Source organism: Rhinopithecus bieti, unplaced genomic scaffold (genome assembly GCF_001698545.2).
Source record: "Rhinopithecus bieti isolate Rb0 unplaced genomic scaffold, ASM169854v2 scaffold_19285, whole genome shotgun sequence".
Classification (NCBI taxonomy): domain Eukaryota; kingdom Metazoa; phylum Chordata; class Mammalia; order Primates; family Cercopithecidae; genus Rhinopithecus; species Rhinopithecus bieti.
In genome coordinates this window covers 312,777-330,992 of record NW_016809495.1, presented here as the reverse complement: position 1 = coordinate 330,992, position 18,216 = coordinate 312,777, and the positions used below count along the sequence as shown (strand labels likewise).

The 18,216-nt window shown below is 34.3% G+C and overlaps 1 protein-coding gene across 1 annotated transcript in view; it reads right to left on the bottom strand.

Moving 5' to 3' along the window:
- The window catches only part of MDGA2 (MAM domain containing glycosylphosphatidylinositol anchor 2), a 391,758-nt gene that overhangs the window by 115,267 nt on the left and 258,275 nt on the right, over positions 1-18,216 (bottom strand). The window contains exon 7 of the mRNA XM_017889604.1: positions 8,412-8,681. Coding sequence (XP_017745093.1) covers positions 8,412-8,681 — 270 coding nt within the window. The remainder of the gene's footprint in view (positions 1-8,411; positions 8,682-18,216) is intronic.

Sequence of the window (18,216 nt, the reverse complement as noted above, 5' to 3'; positions counted from 1 at the left end):
CTCCATGTTGTAATTTGATACTGTGATTTTTTTTTTTTTTTTTTTTTTTTTTTTTAAGATTTTTAGGGCATATGTGTAGCTTTTTACATGGGTATATTGCATAATATACCCATGTAAAATTGCCTTCTAGTGCACCCATCATTCAAATAGTGAGCATTGAAATGTTTCCCAATGTGTAATTGTTTAACCCTCACCTCCCTTTCTCTTCTCTCATTTTGGAATCCCAAAAGTCTATTATTTCCATCTTTATGTCCATGTGTATCCATCGTTTAGGTCCCATTTATAGATGAGAACATTGGTATTTGATTTTCTGTTTCTCAGTTATTTCACTTAGAATAATGGCCTCCAGCTTCATCCATGTTGCTGCAAAGGACATGATTTCATTAATTTTTATGGCTATATAGTATTCCTCATATATATATAAAACACATTTTTTAATCAAGTCACCTGTTAATTGATACTTAGTTGGATTCCATGACTTTACTATTGTAAATAGTGCTGTGATAAACATAGAAGTTGAGGTGTCTTTTTTATATAATGATTTCTTTTCCTTTGGGTAGATACTCAATGGTGGGACTGCGGGATTGAATGGTAGTTGTGCTTTAAATTGATCTTTAGCATTGCAATGCTTTAGTTTTAAGAGAGTCCAATAGTAGATTTTTGATAGTAACATTGCTCTGAATTTTTTATTGAAGAAATTACATGATTTTATAATTAAGAAAATGAGTAATGCAAATAAATTAAGGAGCCATCAAACTGCTGTAAAATAACAAAATTTTAATTGAAGTTTTATTTAAGTATGATATGAAATATAATACCTCATCATATGGTTACTGGAGAAAATAAAATTTTAAAACATTATATGAATTTAAGTCAAATATTAAGGTATATATTTTAGTAATAAGTGACAGCATTAACTTCGTTAAGTGATACTTACATTTTTATCCCTAATTTTCCAGATTTTGCATGGACTCTCTTATATTTTATCTGGCTTGATTATTCAAATATTCATTTATCATCACTAATAAAAGAGTCACTGACATGTGTCAAAAAGAGTTTGAACTATGTTATTCTTGGCTTCCTGGACCTCTGTTAGTTTATCTGTCAAAGGAGGGTGATACCATCTCTTCTGCACATATAGTAGGGTTGTTGGAGATGATAAGGGTATGTATGGAATCACTTAGTAAACTACAGAAGGCTACACATGGAATTGTTAGGACATATTATCATTTTCTGCTTAAGGTTATTTTGCAATACAACTGCAACTCATAAGCTGGCTAAAATATTGGGATCTACTAGTCCACCTGTTATCATCATAAATAAAATTCTAATAAATTTAGCAAAATTCTGGCCTTGAGAAACTTTGATTTGACATTGAAATTTCTTGTCTTTTAGAGTTATCACAGGTAATTTTACTGGCAATTATTTTTCATTTTCAAAGTATGTTTAGACTGCTCTTACTTCTGATAGTTATTAATGATTTTCAACAGTATTATTTTGCTCATTTTAGACATTATTAAGAAAGAAATATCTAGCTGAATAGCAATAAATAAATAAATAAATACAGACACTACCAGAGACTAAAATATATTTTCTATCTGGTCACTATTAATTCAATCCAAAATTAGAAAGAAAAAAGATAAAACACTTTATTTTTTATGTGGAGTCAAATCTCCTTTAGTAGCTGTTTCTTCCCACTTATTCTTCAGGAATAAGAAATGCTAGATTCCTCCAACATCTTGTTTTAGGTGATATTAAAATCCTCAGTCATTTTGAAATTCTTTATATACTGAACATGGAGAAATTGGTAGTTTCAATATGTCAATATGAATATTGTAATATGCCAAAAGGAAAACACAGGATGTGAAATCCTAGCTCAAATATTTCCAAACTAAAGGTGAGAGTAGCAGTTACAGGCAAAATTTTGCTTTGTAAAACCCTATTTGGCAGGATTAAGGAAAGGGATTAAACTATGAAGGATTTCTTTAGTTAATATTTCAATAGATATAGCAGTTTCATTCTTATGTAGGCTATGTTCAAAAAGGACTCCCAGTGGCAGGAAATGCTAGTACTTGTGGCAGAAAGACCCCCAATGATTGACTCCCAATGATTCCTGTCTCCTGTTTTCATATCTTTGCATAATTCTTTCAGTGTCAGGGAAAAACCATGACTTCTTTCTGATTAATAGAATCTAAAAACTGTGACAGAATGTCACTTCTGTGATTGTATTATGTACATAAGATTCCAGTTTAGCAGACTGGAGCTAGAGATTCTTCTTGTGGGTTTGAAATAAGCAGCCATTTTTGAGAAGCCCATGGGACAAACTATTGAGGGCAGCTTCTTGGACCTGCAGGCATATTCTAGGGTCTCAGGGTAGGTCCAGCAAATAGCCGGCAAATGCCAGGGCCTCTATCATACAACACAAGGAAATTAATTCTTTCCGTAACTTGAATAAGCTTGGAAGGTATTTTTCCCCAGCTGAGCCTCTAATAAGAACACAGCCCAACCAACAGTCTGATTGCAGCCTTGTGAGACCCAGAACAGAGGACCTAGCTAAGCCATGCTTGGAATCCTGATACATAGAAACTGTGAGACAATAAATATGTTATTTAACGCTTTTGAATTTGTAATAATTCTTTATGCAGAAAAAATAACCAACACAGCACCATTAATTTTATTATGTTTAGCATTAAAATATCTTGAGTCACTAATCAAACCTTTTATCATCTATCTTTTGAAATTATTCTGAGACTCTAAATGTTCATGGCTCTGAAAAAGGGGTATAATAGTATTGGTGCAAGGTTTACACAGATAAAACTATAGTTCAAGGATTCTCCTTGGCAATCTCATTTTAATTTCACTGAACTATTTTCAATGAGGGCAACATATATATATACACACACACACATAGTATATATATGTATATATACACACATATGTACATATATATACACATATATATAATGCAATTTAATCTTCTTAAAATAAAATATATACACACAACATTAATTGACAGTGAAGAAATACGATTATTTTCAATGATATCCAAGCAGAAAAAAATGTGTAAAATTATTGAGAAGTGTCCTCCAAAAGAAGAAGCATGCTTCACTTTGGAAATGTGGAATAGCTGCAATTTAAGTAGTCAGAGTTATAAGATGTACCATTTATTGATGGTGGTTGAGGATTAAGATGGAAGAAGCCTGAATTCCCAAGGACTTTGTGGAACAGAACCATCGTGTTACTTTCTGAAATGATACATCACTTAACCTGAGTGAAATAATTTTCTAGACTGTTTAAATAATGGTTAAGCCATGTTTAAATCCTGGTTATTTGGAGTTTATTTACACGTTCAGAGAGAAGCAGTTACAGCAGTAATCATTAATTTGTGAATCAAAAAATATTATCACAGCCTGCACCTGTGTATTTGGTTGAAGAACAACGATCGACATAACCCTGGTAAAGTCATACACAAAAGTCACTATAACTGTAGCACAGAGATACACAAAAGGCTAGTATTTCAGAATAAAGAAATATGTGAAGAAAGGCAGAGTCCTACAAATGTGTGATGATTTGGGGGAAGCAGCATAGTCACATTTGAATTGAATTTTGAATAACTGGTAGAACTGAAGTAGAGATTATGCTACATATTTTATTTGAGATATTAATGAATGCTTTGAAGATTTATGACAGTGAAGAATTTGCATATCATCCTATAGGCAATAAACAGAATCAACCTTTCTCACTTAAGATAAGCTAGGTTTTCTAGGAAAATAAAGCCCAACAATATGAAAATTTCAGAGATCAGATAAAAGGAAACTGCAATGTCCCAGAAGAGAATACAAGGCTTAAGAAGTGCAATAGATATAAAAACAAAATTACTTCAAGATGCTATGCACATGTAAAACTGGCAAAGTTTTGTACCTCACACTTAGTAAGTAGACAGGAAATACTTGTTAAATACATTCCTGATTGTAAAAAACAACTCAGTTGAGAGTACATATTGTTGGGTTTTTTTTGTTTGTTTGTTTGTTTTGAGACGGAGTCTCGCTCTGTCGCCCAGGCTGGAGTGCAGTGGCCGGCTCTCAGCTCACTGCAAGCTCCGCCTCCCGGGTTTACGCCATTCTCCTGCCTCAGCCTCCCGAGTAGCTGGGACTACAGGAGCCCGCCACCTCGCCCGGCTAATTTTTTTTTTTTAGTAGAGACGGGGTTTCACCGGGTTAGCCAGGATGGTCTCGATCTCCTGACCTCATGATCTGCCCGTCTCGGCCTCCCAAAGTGCTGGGATTACAGGCTTGAGCCACCGCGCCCGGCCCATATTGGTGGTTTTATACTCAATTATAATTTATGGCTATGCAATAAAAAATCTATTATATATACACACTGTTACCTTTTGGAAAAAAAAACAAAACACTCCTTTAGTGTCTTTCATTTAAAAGAATCTTAAAATGTCTCCATTGATAAAATTCCTAAATGTTTTACAAGTCTAAGTATATATAACTGTGTACATGCACTTTCTGGAAGTTAGAAGGGCATTCTACTTTTATCTCCTGGATTATATAGGGAACATTGATTATCATTTTATTTTGCTCTTATTTTCTTTTATCTAAAACCATGTAATAAATGCATATGCTTAGACTATTGCATTTAAGCAACTAGACAAAAAAGTTAATATAAAAATTATGCTTTTTTCACATTATTTATTGTCTTGCCTGACTTGTCAAGAAATCTTAGTCTCCTGACACCCATAAACATTTCAATAAAAACATAATGTCAGAAGCAAGTCTGTTAAAGTGAAGAAATATGAAGAAGGTGTAGTTAGTGGGAACATAATTAGAATAGCTTAGAGCTAACATCTTGATTGCTAAATATTTAGAAATATCAATTAGAACAATTTGAAAGACACAGATAATTTAAAACTTTATAAATAAACACTGCATTTTGCTGCAGATTACCTGGGTCTTCATGTTCAAAAAAAGAATAAAAGTGCATCTTCATTAATCTGTGGTGCTGTCAACAGAATCTACCAGTAGATTCTGTCATCTGGTTTCTTATATAATCAAGCTGCTGGAAACATCTTTTCTCTGCCATATTATGTAATGGGCATAACATTTCAATGTTGAAGCATCCCTTGTGGTTGGTTTAAGCCAATGTGTAGCTTAAACCTACACAATCTACTGATGTAGGTGACCTGAGACCTCCCAGGTTGATTTTCCGCACTGACTGCCTCTTGCAAAAGCGACCCCTTCTTACAACTTTGCTGAAATATAAGACACATGCACCCATGTCTCCATGGTCTAGCCTGCTTAGTGTGATAAAACTGAGGACAGTTGACAAAACTGTTCTATTCATCACGTATAATTTTTAAGAGAGGGGTTCTTTGAAATAGTGAGTTGTAATGTGTATTTGTTATCTAAGACTGCCATAACAAACAGCCACAAACTGGATGGCTTAAACAAACAAACAAACAAAAACTATCTTCTCCCAATTCTGAAGGCCAGAAGTCTGAAACCAAGGTCCTGGCAGGACCTTACTTCCTACTTCTGTAGAGACTCTAGGGGAGAATATATTCCTTGCCTCTTACAGCTTCTGGTGGCTCCAGGGGTTCTTCAGATTGTGGTTGCATTACTGCATACTCACATTGCCTCTTCTTCTCTCTTAAAACTCCCCCTGCCTCTCTCTTATAAGAATACATGTTATTGCATTTGAGACCCACCTAGATAATTCAAGATAAGCTCCTCCTCTCAAAATCCTTAATTTAATTACATATGTTGCCTTGTAAGTTAATATCCACAGTTCCCAGGGATTAGGACATAGACTTACCTTTTTCAGAGGGCACTAGCTAGCTTCCTAAAGTATATATGATTTATTTTCAACTTAAGCCTTCCTTTTACTCTCTCTGTATTCACTTTTCTTCTCATTTAAAAATTATTTTCAGAAATTTTCTTTCATTGAATCATTAACTCTTTTGTTCATCCTTCATCTATTTAATCACTCTAGAGTTACTGGTTTTCTTTTCTAGACCAAGCAATGTGATGGGACATAATGGGGTATAACATAGAATGATATTCAGTCATGCCATGAAAAAATAAGCCCAGATATTTTGAAGTATTGAAGAATATGTTTTTCCAGAGTTAAATATTGAGACATTTTGAATTTTTGATAACTGAAATGTATACTCCAGTTAAATCCTGTGCTATAGTATTACAGAACTATTAAAATGGAAATATTTATGTCTACATATTAATATATAAGTAATATAGGTAATACTTGGAATTTCAAATTTACAAATGGGCTTATTCTAATAAATCAATATGCTACCTTAACCTTTAGAACTTGTAAAACATAGCCCATCATAGAAGATGAAAAATGGCAGCTGGGTTTCTGCTAAAGCTCATGAAGCTCACTTAAACCACATAAAACTGCTGTGACTTCACCATTAAAATATGAGTACATAAAACGTATACAAATGCAAAGTATGTTTTAGTATTCTAGTTAATTATCTTTAACATAGATAGTATACTACAAGCTAGGCTCATCGCAGTTTCCAAAATACCTTGGCTTACTTTCTTCTTTTTCCTCGCAGGAAACTATTCTCACACCTCTTCTGACATCTAAGTGAACGCAATTCTCTTCTTTTAGCCCCTTAGTTTAACATACATCATAAACATAGAATTTTAAAAGAAGAAAGAAAAGAGGAATAATCTTTTAAGATTTCCTGTGAGTTAATAGAGGTATAGATGTCATTGCCTTTTAGTTCGATTCTATACATTTTGGTGTATAGTTAGATCAAGTCTACTTTGGGATGACTATACAAAATTCATGGTAAGTGGAAGAGTAAAATAATTGTAAAAAATAAAATTTAAAATGTTTTTAGTTAATTTGAGTCTCAGAAGTAAACAGCATTATCTTGAAAGATTTGTTTTGTGCATTAAAATATATGGATCTTTGTATACTTCTATTCCATGGCTCTCTTACGTTAGATTCAAAATTTCGAGTTATGAGAAATTCATAAGGAATACTAATCCTGATATGCTTTAGTATATGAACTAATTGGTGTTTCAAAGTTTCATCCAGACATCTGATATGCTTTCCTAGATTAGACTAGCTAATATTACATTTCAGAAAGCAAAAATGGCTAAAGGCAGTTCATAATTAGAAAGTTCCCTCACAAGTTAGAAATTATCACTTACAATTTATGCTATTAATAAGTTTTAAGTCTGGAACATTTCAATCACTTTTATGACTTCTTTTTAGATAATACACAATGTCCAGTTTCTTTTTTTACTACCATGAACATTTCAACTATTACAACTAACTACCTATGACAAAAAAAAAATGAGGAGTATTTTCTTTTAATGCATTCCTAATTTGTCACTCAAAAATAATGTGCAGTATATAGATTATAAAAACAATGTAAATAATTACATAAGTCATAATACAGAGGGAATGTTTAAAAGACAATGACATCAAAAGTCAATACTTCTCCCTAATTTACTATCTGTCAGATACAACTCTACTGCTTTTTCTTGGAATATTTGTAAACATATGGCCAGTCAAAGACAAAATTGAAAGTTATCATATATTGAGACGTAGTAAATAAATACATACATAAATAAGCAAATAAACAAAAGAAAAAAATTCTGGTAATAAGAAAACCAGAGCAATTATCTATTCACATGAGATTTGAAAAGAAAAAAAAATTTGCAACTTGATCTAAGTAAAGCCAGCCAACACCACAGTGTGTCTCATGATTACCGAAACACTCTAAATAATTGATATGGTTTAGCTCTGTGTCCCCACCTAAATCTCATGTGGCATTGCAATCCCCACATGTCAGGGGAGGGCCCTGGTGGGAGGTGATTGGATCATGGGGTGGATTTCCCCTTGCTGTTCTCGTGATGGTGAGTTCCCATGAGATCTGATGGTTTAAAAGTGTGTGACACTTCCCCCTTCACTCTCTCTCTCTCTTTTCTGCCACCATGTGAAGTAGGTCCTTGCTTCCCCTTTGCCTTCTGCCATGATTGTAAGTTTCCTGAGGCTTCCAAGTCATCCTTCCTGCTCAGCTGGCAGAACTGTGAGTCAGTTAAACCTCTTTTCTCCGTAAATTACCCAGTCTCAGGTAGTTCTTTATAGCAGTGTGAGAATCGACTAATACAATAACCAACCTCCTCCTCACTAACTCTACTAGAATTCAGATAAACTTCTATGTAATTTTGTAGGCCCGTGCACCCTTTTTACTATTAAAATAAATTTGACTTAAAAATAAATGTGTAGAAGCTCTAACTTGAGTAGTCAAGCTGTTCTATGCTCCATTGATTTACAAAGTGTTTTCATTCTTATATTGACATAGCTCTAAACTCTCTTGGTCTAAAAAAACAAAACATATAAAAAGAAAATATCTGGAATCCTACCTGTTACAAGAAAGCTGCATCGCCCAGCTCCAGCTTCATTTATGATGCTACAGTTATAAACTCCATAGTTTTCATTGGAAAGACTCTTCACAGGGTACTCTGTGTATTCCTGAGAGTCAAATTGACCCGTCCGTAATAATTTATTGCCCAAGCGCCACTCGTAGGTCAGCACCCGTATTGGATAGGCTCTCAGTACTCTGCAGCTCATAGTGACACTTCGATCCTGTCCTTGCCGGATTTCCAAGAATGCTGGTTCCACTGCAGGGGGATCTGTAGAAAAGATATGTAAAAACAGATGAAAGATGTGTCTTGCAACAAGCCAAAAGCTACTCTTATTAGAAGGAGCCATTTTTAATAACACATGCAGCAATAGAGGAGGAGTGTAAGAAGTGAATGAAGAACATATTTAAGCCCAGAAATTTTAGCTTGGGTTGGGAAATGTGATTTCCTGAGGGTAGCAAGTAAATGAGTCTCCTTGCTTTACAAATGCATTTGCAGGTGAAACTACTAGAGCTGACTGATCCTTCTTACCTCTTTCAGCAAATATTTTAAAACTTACCTATTAATTCTAATATTATCAATATATTCCTTTTTTGTTTGTTTGGGGCCCTTTGTCTAAAAGTGGTAAGAATTCCTTTTTTAATGTACAATGAAAAGATTCCTCTCTTCATTCACTTCATGGTCTGATACCGAAGGCAGCTATTTAAAAAGCTAATTTACAAAACTGTATGAAAAATTATTCTACAGTGCTAAGTAAATAAGAATTGAATGACAGTATGAGAGTTGACCAGGCAAGTATGTTACAAAAATGATACTCAGCTGTGTCTTCAAGAATGTACGGGTAATGGTCAGGTGAGTAAGCAGTAAGAGAAAGTATTCCAGGTAGAGAGATGTGTACATTCAAAGGTACAAAATCTGAAGAGGAAGGGATGTTCAGAAAAATGCAGATGAATTAGCATAGCTGATGCACAAAAGAAGACCATAAGCGCTTGGGGGGAAATAAAGATGAAAAGAAATAGACTCTATTCAAGGAATGCATTTTCTTGGTATTGAGGAGATCTTCTAAAATTTTTAAATGAAGGATTTATATGATCAAATTAATTTTTTTTTTTTTTAGGAAAATATTGTGGTAGATAGGAAAAGCAGAAACCACAGAGGAAAGAGACGAGTTGCAAAAAAATTAAATCACTGGTGAAAGCCTGAACCAAGGTGAGGTCAATGGGACCAAAAATGATGCCTTAGGCAATGAAGTGGATAATAGTGCCAGTCATGAAGACAGCGAGGAAAAGGAGAGGTAGATTGATGTATGTTTAATGTGTCAGTTTTATGCATCTGTCAATCACACATCCAGAAGCAATGTTTCTTCATTTCCAAATATATGGGTCACGTTTTATTTTCTCTTTGCTTTTGATTTTTTGCTTAAATGAACTGTAGTCAGATAAAATAGTACACGTTTTCAATCCTCTTAATTTGTTAACACTTGCTGTATGACACAATATACAAAAGATTTCTGTTCTTGGTGTGCCCGCTAAGAAGGAATAGTCTGCACTTTTGAAGTGTGATATGTATCTATTGGGCCAAGTCTAATATCGAGGAGTTGTCCAAATCATCCATATAGTTGTTTATTCATTTATTTTTTGCCTACTTATTCCAATTGAATTAATTCAGAAGAGTATGTTAAACTCCTCTAAAAAAAGTTGTAAGTTTTAGATACTTAATTTAAAAAATTCTCCTTGTAGTTCTGCCTCCTTTTTGCTTTACCTGTTTTGAGGCTATGCTATTAGGTAGATATGAATTTAGAACTGGTTTATGTTGTCCATGAGTTGAATATTGAATATTTTATCACTATAGTCTTTTTTGTCTCCAGCAATGCTATATATATATATATGTGTGTGTGTGTGTGTGTATGTGTGTATATATATACACACATATATAGTCTAACATTATTATAGCTACACTGGCATTTATTTTGTTAGTATTTGCATGTGATATTTTTCCATCCTTTTAATCTTATACTTTCAATATCTTTATAAGTATTCTTCTTCTTATACTTTCAGTATCTTTAAATTTTACAAGAATCTCTTTTAAACATCATGAGCTTATGTTTTAATTTTTAGGATATTTTTTAAGTCTGTCAATCGTTTTTTAACCCAGAGCACTTATTAGCACTTTATTCATTGACATTTACTGTAACTACTTATTTTGTACTTTTATTTTATTGCATTTTTGTATTAAATTTACTGTAACTTATTATTGTGTACTATTTGTTTTCTGCTTTTTATTGCCTTCTTTTAGACGGATGGATTACATTATCATTCTGATCTTTTTGCTGCTACTACTTGAAGATTTATTTACTCTGTTTCTATTATTCTGATTATCTCAAAGCTTGCAACGTGCATACTTAAGTTATCCAAAAACATCAATCAATACCCTTATTATACTACTGAAGAAAACAATAATCTAAGGATAATTTATTCCTTTTATTCTCATTCTAACATGCGTTACTGAGTCATGAATTTCAATTCTTTTTTTTAATAAAAAGTCTATTGTACATAGTCGGGCGTGGTGGCTCACGCCTGTAATCCCAGCACTTTGGGAGGCTGAGGAGGACGGATCATGAGGTCAGGACTTTGAGACCAGCCTGGCCAACATAGTGAAACCCCGTCTCTACTAAAAATACAAAAATTAGCCGGGCATGTGGCGTGTGCCTGTAGACCCAGCTACTCAGTCAGGAGGCTGACGCAGTGGAATCGCTTGAACCCAGGAAGCAGAGGTTGTGGTGAGCCGAGATTGTGCCACTGCACTCCAGTCTGGGGAAACAGAGCTAGACTCTGTCTCAAAAAAAAAAAAAAAAAAAAAAAAATTCTATTGTACATTATAGTATAATAATGTATACTTATAGTATTTTTAAAAACATCCAGATATTTGCTAGCTTATTTGCCCTTCATTCTTTCATTGTAGACTTTCCATCTGTGACCACTTTCCTTGTGTCTGAAGTTATAATTTAGATCTATCATATCTTTAGTGAACTCTTTGATCATGATTTTCTAAAAAATATATTTTAGTTTGTGGGGCTGGGAAACCAAGAGCTCTTAATGCTATGCCCAAAGACTGAAGTTCTCTATAGGAAACCATACACACGCAATAGTGTTATGTTTTCCTGAGGAAATTCAAGACCTAGCCACTCATAAGCATGCAATAATCCATGATTAGTGATGTGGAGAAGTAAATAAAGGTCCCAAAGTGTATGTATGTATGTATGTATTTATGTATGTGTGTGTATACATGTATATGGTATATACATACACACATATACATACATATATGTACATATACACATATGTAGAATTTGTGTGTACATATACATATATAGAATCATACATATAATGTATAACACATATATGTACATATGTTAAAATACATATATATTTTAATATTTTATATATACATATAAATATGTTTTATATATACATACATGTATGTGTATATATATTTAGTTTTATATATACATATATGTGTATGCATATGTACACACACACACATTAAACATTAAAAGGTATTTTCTTTGTAGGTTGTCAGGCTTTGTTCTTTCAGTGCACCATTATATAATTCCACTGTCTTCAGATGGCCCTTGTTGGTGTAAAGAGGTCAACTCAAAGTCTTACACTTTGACATGAATGTCTTTTTTTTTCCTCCAGCCACTTTCAAAATATCTGTGTCATTGCTGTTCTGCAGTTTCAATACACGGTTCCTAGGGATGGGTTTCTTTTTTACTTATGGGTTTGAAATTTGTTGGGCTTCTTAAAGCTGTTAAGTTTGGTGTCTTTCATCTGAAGTAATTTTGGAAAATTCTCATCATTAGTTGTTTAAATAACACCTCTATTTCCTTCTTTATATCCTCATTAGATGATCCTGTTCATTCTGTTTTGATATCTTTTAACCCCTTTCACATTTTCCACTTGTTGATTTTCTGAACTGCATTATGAATAAATTCATCTGAACTAATTCAGTTCATTAAGTCTTTCTCCAATCCTACTTAATCTGCAAAATATATGTTGTTTTTAATTCCAATAATGTATACTTCATTTATTCCTTTTCTGTGTAGTTATTTTGTACACCTGCCATACCACTTTTTTGTATGTTTCCACTACCTGAAAAAGTAGTTAAGCTTATCTTACACTTCTGTAAACAAAGTAATTGTTTTATATTGCCTGACAATTTTTTTTTTTTTTTAAATTTTGAGACGGAGTCTCACTCTGTCACCCAGGCTGGGGTGCAGTGGCACGATCTCGGCTCACTGCAAGCTCCGCCTCCTAGGTTCACGCCATTCTCCTGCCTCTGCCTCCCGAGTAGCTGGTACTACAGGCACCTGCCACCATGCCCGGCTAATTTTTTTATTTTTAGTAGAGATGGGGTTTCATCGTGTTGGCCAGGATGGTCTCGATCTCCTGACCTTGTGATCCACTCACCTCGGCCTCCCAAAGTGCTGGGATTACAGGCGTGAGACACCGCACCAGGCCACTGCCTGATAATTTCAATTGACATTTTGAGGAAGTTTTTCTGTTGGTTTTCTTTCAAAGTACTGTCGTCCTGTGTGTTCTTGATTACTTTCGATAAATTTGATTCTATGCTATTCATTGCCCTTTAAAAATATTTATAGGATATTTCAATGACTAAAATGATGGTTTCTTTCTCCAGAGAAAATTTGTGTCCGCAAGCAACTATAGACATCACTGTCTAGGCTCACATTTAAGTGCATGAATTCAGGCTAATTTGAATTATCAAGTGACTTGAATTTGAGTTAAAAATCCATATAAAGGTCAACTATCAACTATAATTTCAAGAATGGATTACCACATCATCCCATCCTGTTCATTTCAAAGTCACACATTTCTTGCACTCCCTTAGGAGTGGGAACGTGTAGATTGGGTCTACTTCTGCTTTACTCCTACCCTACAGATATAATCCTTTGAGTTCCAACTTCTTGGCAGAAAGTTCTACCAACAGATCCCTCCCCTAGTGAATACTCTGGGTTTGAAGTTCTGCACCCCTTGCCCAAAGATGCCATCAGAATTGAAGCTTAGATTTGTCCATGTTCAACAAACATCCTCAAGCAAATGTAACTTCATTTTACTTATTTCATTAAATTCGACAAAGTAATTTTTCAAATAAACATTTTAAATGTTTTTAAAATTAATTTTACAATATTGTCCAGAATTTTTAGTTGTTTACATTGGAGAGGTTTTACATAATATTTTGTCTATTACATGCCTAGAAGCATGTATCTAATTGTCAAGGGAAAATATGGATCTAAAACTCAGAAGAAAGGACTGACCAAAGGTTACAGTTATTAAGATAGCTCAGAGTGAATACAGACAAAAAATAAGTAAAATGCCAAATATGGACTTTATTCTTGAATATAATCACTTATGGGGTTAGAGAAAAATAAAAGCTTTTAAAGGAGAATAATCTTAAACAATCAATGAGATGTGGGGATCCAGAGTGTTGTGTTACAAAAATTAAAGGAGCTGCATGTTTTAGAGAATATGAGTGGTCAAAAGCACCAAATGCCATCAAAGACCAAGTTAGGGCTGATGATATGTACAATATACATTTTTTCTTTGACAAGTTTAGTACCATTAAGGAACACAGTAAAAGCAGGTTTTCTGTGTATTATACGTAATTTGGGTTTGGGGTATGTGAATTGATGGTTAAACTGTGGAAATAATGAGTGATAACTGTTCAAGAACACTGTCCATGATTTTAAAAGATAATTATTTATGTTGATTCTACTTTAAAATATTTTAGGAGCTTATAAATTTGTCACTATATCCAATACCACTACCATTATGTCTCACATAGACTACTACAAATTCCCTGCAGTGGACTTGGGATAGGTCAACGTACTCCTTTTGTTCTCCCATTCTTCTGAGATTTTTCAAATGTGCGTTTAACAGAAAAATCAGCTCATGTTACTTTCCTGCTCAAAAAACTTTACGGACTCACCCCTGCTTGCTATTCAGGACTTCAAGGTCCTGCAAGTTCTGACTCTGCCCATGTTCTCAACCATTCTTGTCTTGATGACTATGTCCCAAACACATAAGTTTTCTTCTTGTTTCTACATGACAAGACTTTTGTAGACTTTAGACCTCTAATTTGTTCTTTCTGCCTGAGATGTTCTTTCCTTTGGTTTTTCAATAGCTTGCTCATTCTCATCATTCAGATTTTACCCCTACAGAAAGCCCATCTTTGATGACAAGTTGGTAAAGTAACTTCTCCCATGGTTAATTTTTATTTATTATTGCATGTATTTTCTGCATATCTTCACTATTTGTTCATATCTTGTTTATGTAAGCTCCATTACAAAGGGACTTAAAATTCTCCAATCATTGTTGCATCCCATGTGTCCATCACAGTATCTGTCATTATAGTTGGTGATATATCATTATTCATTGAATAAACGAATACATGAGTGGTGTTAAAAGAATAAAGATGTATACATTTTCTTCAAAATTCCTCCCATCAAGACCTGGAGTTTATGTTCATTTCATTAAGTCTGGATGGGCTCTGTGATTATTTTCACTATTAGAACACAGAGCAGAAGTGATGCTGTACCAATTGCTGAGACCAGGACACAAGCGTCTGGCAGTTCCACTTCCTATCTTTTGAAGTACCCACTCTGGAAGCTCTGAACTCCATGTAAAACTTCAACTTCTCCTCTGCAGAAACCATATGAAGAGGCCCAGAGACAATATGGAGAAGCAGAGGGCACAGTTTAGCTTAGACTTCCAGTTGTCCCCACCAAGGTTCCAGACATATGAAATCATCTTGGACATTAGGGACCAAATCAGCTATCCACTGGTTAGAATTACTATGATTAGATATAATAAAATGTGATTCTTTTAAGCTCTGAAGTATTGGAGTAGTTTGTTATACAGCAAGAAATAACTGAAACAGATGCCTTCTCTCCTTCAAAAGTCGAGTCTGACACTATGAGTGGAGTCAAAAGGACAAGGAGGCAAAACATTAAGGCACAGTTTAAGGGACAGTCTAAGTTGGTTCAGTAAGGAAATAATTCAGAAGGAAACTCATGGGGGAAGACAGCCAACAGATTGATTTGCCAGAACAACTCAAAAACTTGAAAAGCAAATATATTGAGAACAAAGCTGTCTGAGAGCCAGAATGTTGCAGTCAATGAACAGGATATTGTTGCAATTTAATAGTTCACAGGTAGAGAAGTTTGGAATGCTTACAATATCAAAGATATGATCATTGGAATATAATACTGAAGTGGAGTGAAGATTAATGATACTAGAATCAAATACTAATAAGTTAAGTGAATACAGTCTTTGCTCTCCAGTTATATTTGTATTTGCCTAACAAACCTAAATGTGTTTGCAGCTATTTTGTTTCTTCTTAATAAAGGAGAAATTTCCTTTTAAGTGGAAGTAGTTATCAGTGTAATTAATTATACCTAATGGGAAAATATCCCCAAATACATATTTACTTGTTTATAGATGATTTTTGTGAGAATTCTTTGAAAGTATCTGACTTAATGAATTGTTACCAACGATGGGGGTTTTTCTAGACTCTCTCTCTATATGTCATTGGTCCACACCTGAAAGATTCAGCCCATTCAATTTTCAATGGCCTTTAAGGAAGAATGATAATGTTGGTTTAAAATTCTTCAAACATAGTCTATTTTCATACAGTTTAATAGAGTCTGAGTTGGAAAGCATCCCTAAATTAAAGGCTACTTAAAAGGTCTTTTATTTAAAAGACTGCCCACACTACTTTGATTCCAGGGTAGTTTCTTCACCTCAAAAAAGCTAAATAATATGAAACCAAGTACACTCATTATAGTGCACTCAAGTCTGCCAATGGAAATTTTCTCCTGATAGAAGGTTCATTTTAAGCATACTAGCTATTAATGTTTGACGTTTCATTCTTTGGAATATCCAGTGAGAAGGATAGGCCTTTGCAGTTATGATTAAATGTATAGTGTGAAAAATTTGAACATGATGAAAGAAAGCTTCAGGTGTTAAAAAAAAGAAAGTTAGAGCTCACTATTCTGATAGAATCAGTTTTTTTGTGGCATAAAATTTATTCAGAATGTTATTATGAAATATTTAACATGAAGGAAATGAAATATATAGGAACATTATAAGAAAGATCTACTTAGCATATTCTGAAATGCTTAAAAGTAGGATTTTTAAAGAAAAGTAGGTGCCTGTGTTTTGTTCAATTAAAATACATGACTCTTACAATATACTATTATACAAGTTTTTTCACTTATACTGAAATATCTGATTAAAAAGTCTGTTTATGAAACTAACACACTACATGTATACTAAAGGATGATGATTATAAAAATAAAAATAAAGATTATATTTCTTGATACTGAATATTTACTAAATGCTAGATACTATATTAAGATATTCACGGCCGGGCGCGGTGGCTCACGCCAGTAATCCCAGCGCTTTGGGAGGCCGAGGTGGGCGGATCAGGAGGTCAGGAGATCGAGACCATCCTGGCTAACACAGTGAAACCCCGTCTCTACTAAAAATACAAAAAAATTAGCCAGTCGTGGTGGCGGGCGCCTGTAGTCCCCACTACTCAGGAGGCTGAGGCAGGAGAATGGCGCGAACCTGGGAGGTGGCGCTTACAGTGAGCCGAGATCGCGCCACTGCACTCCAGCCTGGGCGACAGAGCAAGACTCCGTCTCAAAAAAAAAAAAAAAAAAAAGATCTTCACACAGATTATCTTTTATAACAATAACGCATTTATAGAAGAAAAGAGAAGAGGAACAGAAAATTAAGCAAAGTCACCCAGCTAAAAAGTAGCAGACTAAGGAATCAAACAAGGCAATTTGATTCCAGAATGTATGCTCTTAAAAACAGCCTATGTCACATTATTTCCAATTGCAAATACTACCAGTGGTTCATGAATTAGCTCTCTGCCTAAAAGAGGACTTTGAAAATCTTGCCTTACTGGTTATATAAAGTTGTCAATTAAAACAGAGGTTGACCTACTCACACCATCATTTAGAATTCACAAACTTGCAAAAGCAATAAAAGAAAAGTCATGCTTTGTGGAAAGTGTCAAAGTATTACAATAAAACTACTAATTTAAAGAAAAAAATTACAGAATTTTACATCAAATTCAAATTGCAGTTGATATGGCAATGTACTTCATGTAAATTAATTTTGGTAGTACCTATATATTATAATATATACAAGTGTTTGTAGAATATGAAATGTCTGAAGGTAAAAGTGTGACCTTTCAAAGTAATTAAGGATTTTAGTTGTAATAAAGTCATTAAGTAACACATGCCCAAAATTAATGATTTTAGCGTTTTCAGTTTGTATCTACTGGTTCAAGATGTCCGGCAAGGTTTCCAAATACTTAGTCCTAATGTTCAAATTCATACAGAGCTATCTACCTTATTTGGGAAGAATAATCATGTAAAAATTCTGTGTGTAACAAAAGTTTTTTTTGGATTTTTTTTTTTTTTTTTTTTTTTTTTTTTTTTGAGATGGAGTCTTGCTCTGCCGCCCAGGCTGGAGTGCAGTGGCCGGCTCTCAGCTCACTGCAAGCTCCGCCTCCCGGGTTTACGCCATTCTCCTGTCTCAGCCTCCCGAGTAGCTGGGACTTCAGGCGCCCGCCTCGTCGCCCGGCTAGTTTTTTGTATTTTTTAGTAGAGATGGGATTTCACCAAGTTGGCCAGGCTGGTCTCGAACTCCTGACCTCAGGTGATCCACCCGCCTCGACCTCCTAAAGTGCGGGGATTATAGGCGTGAGCCAC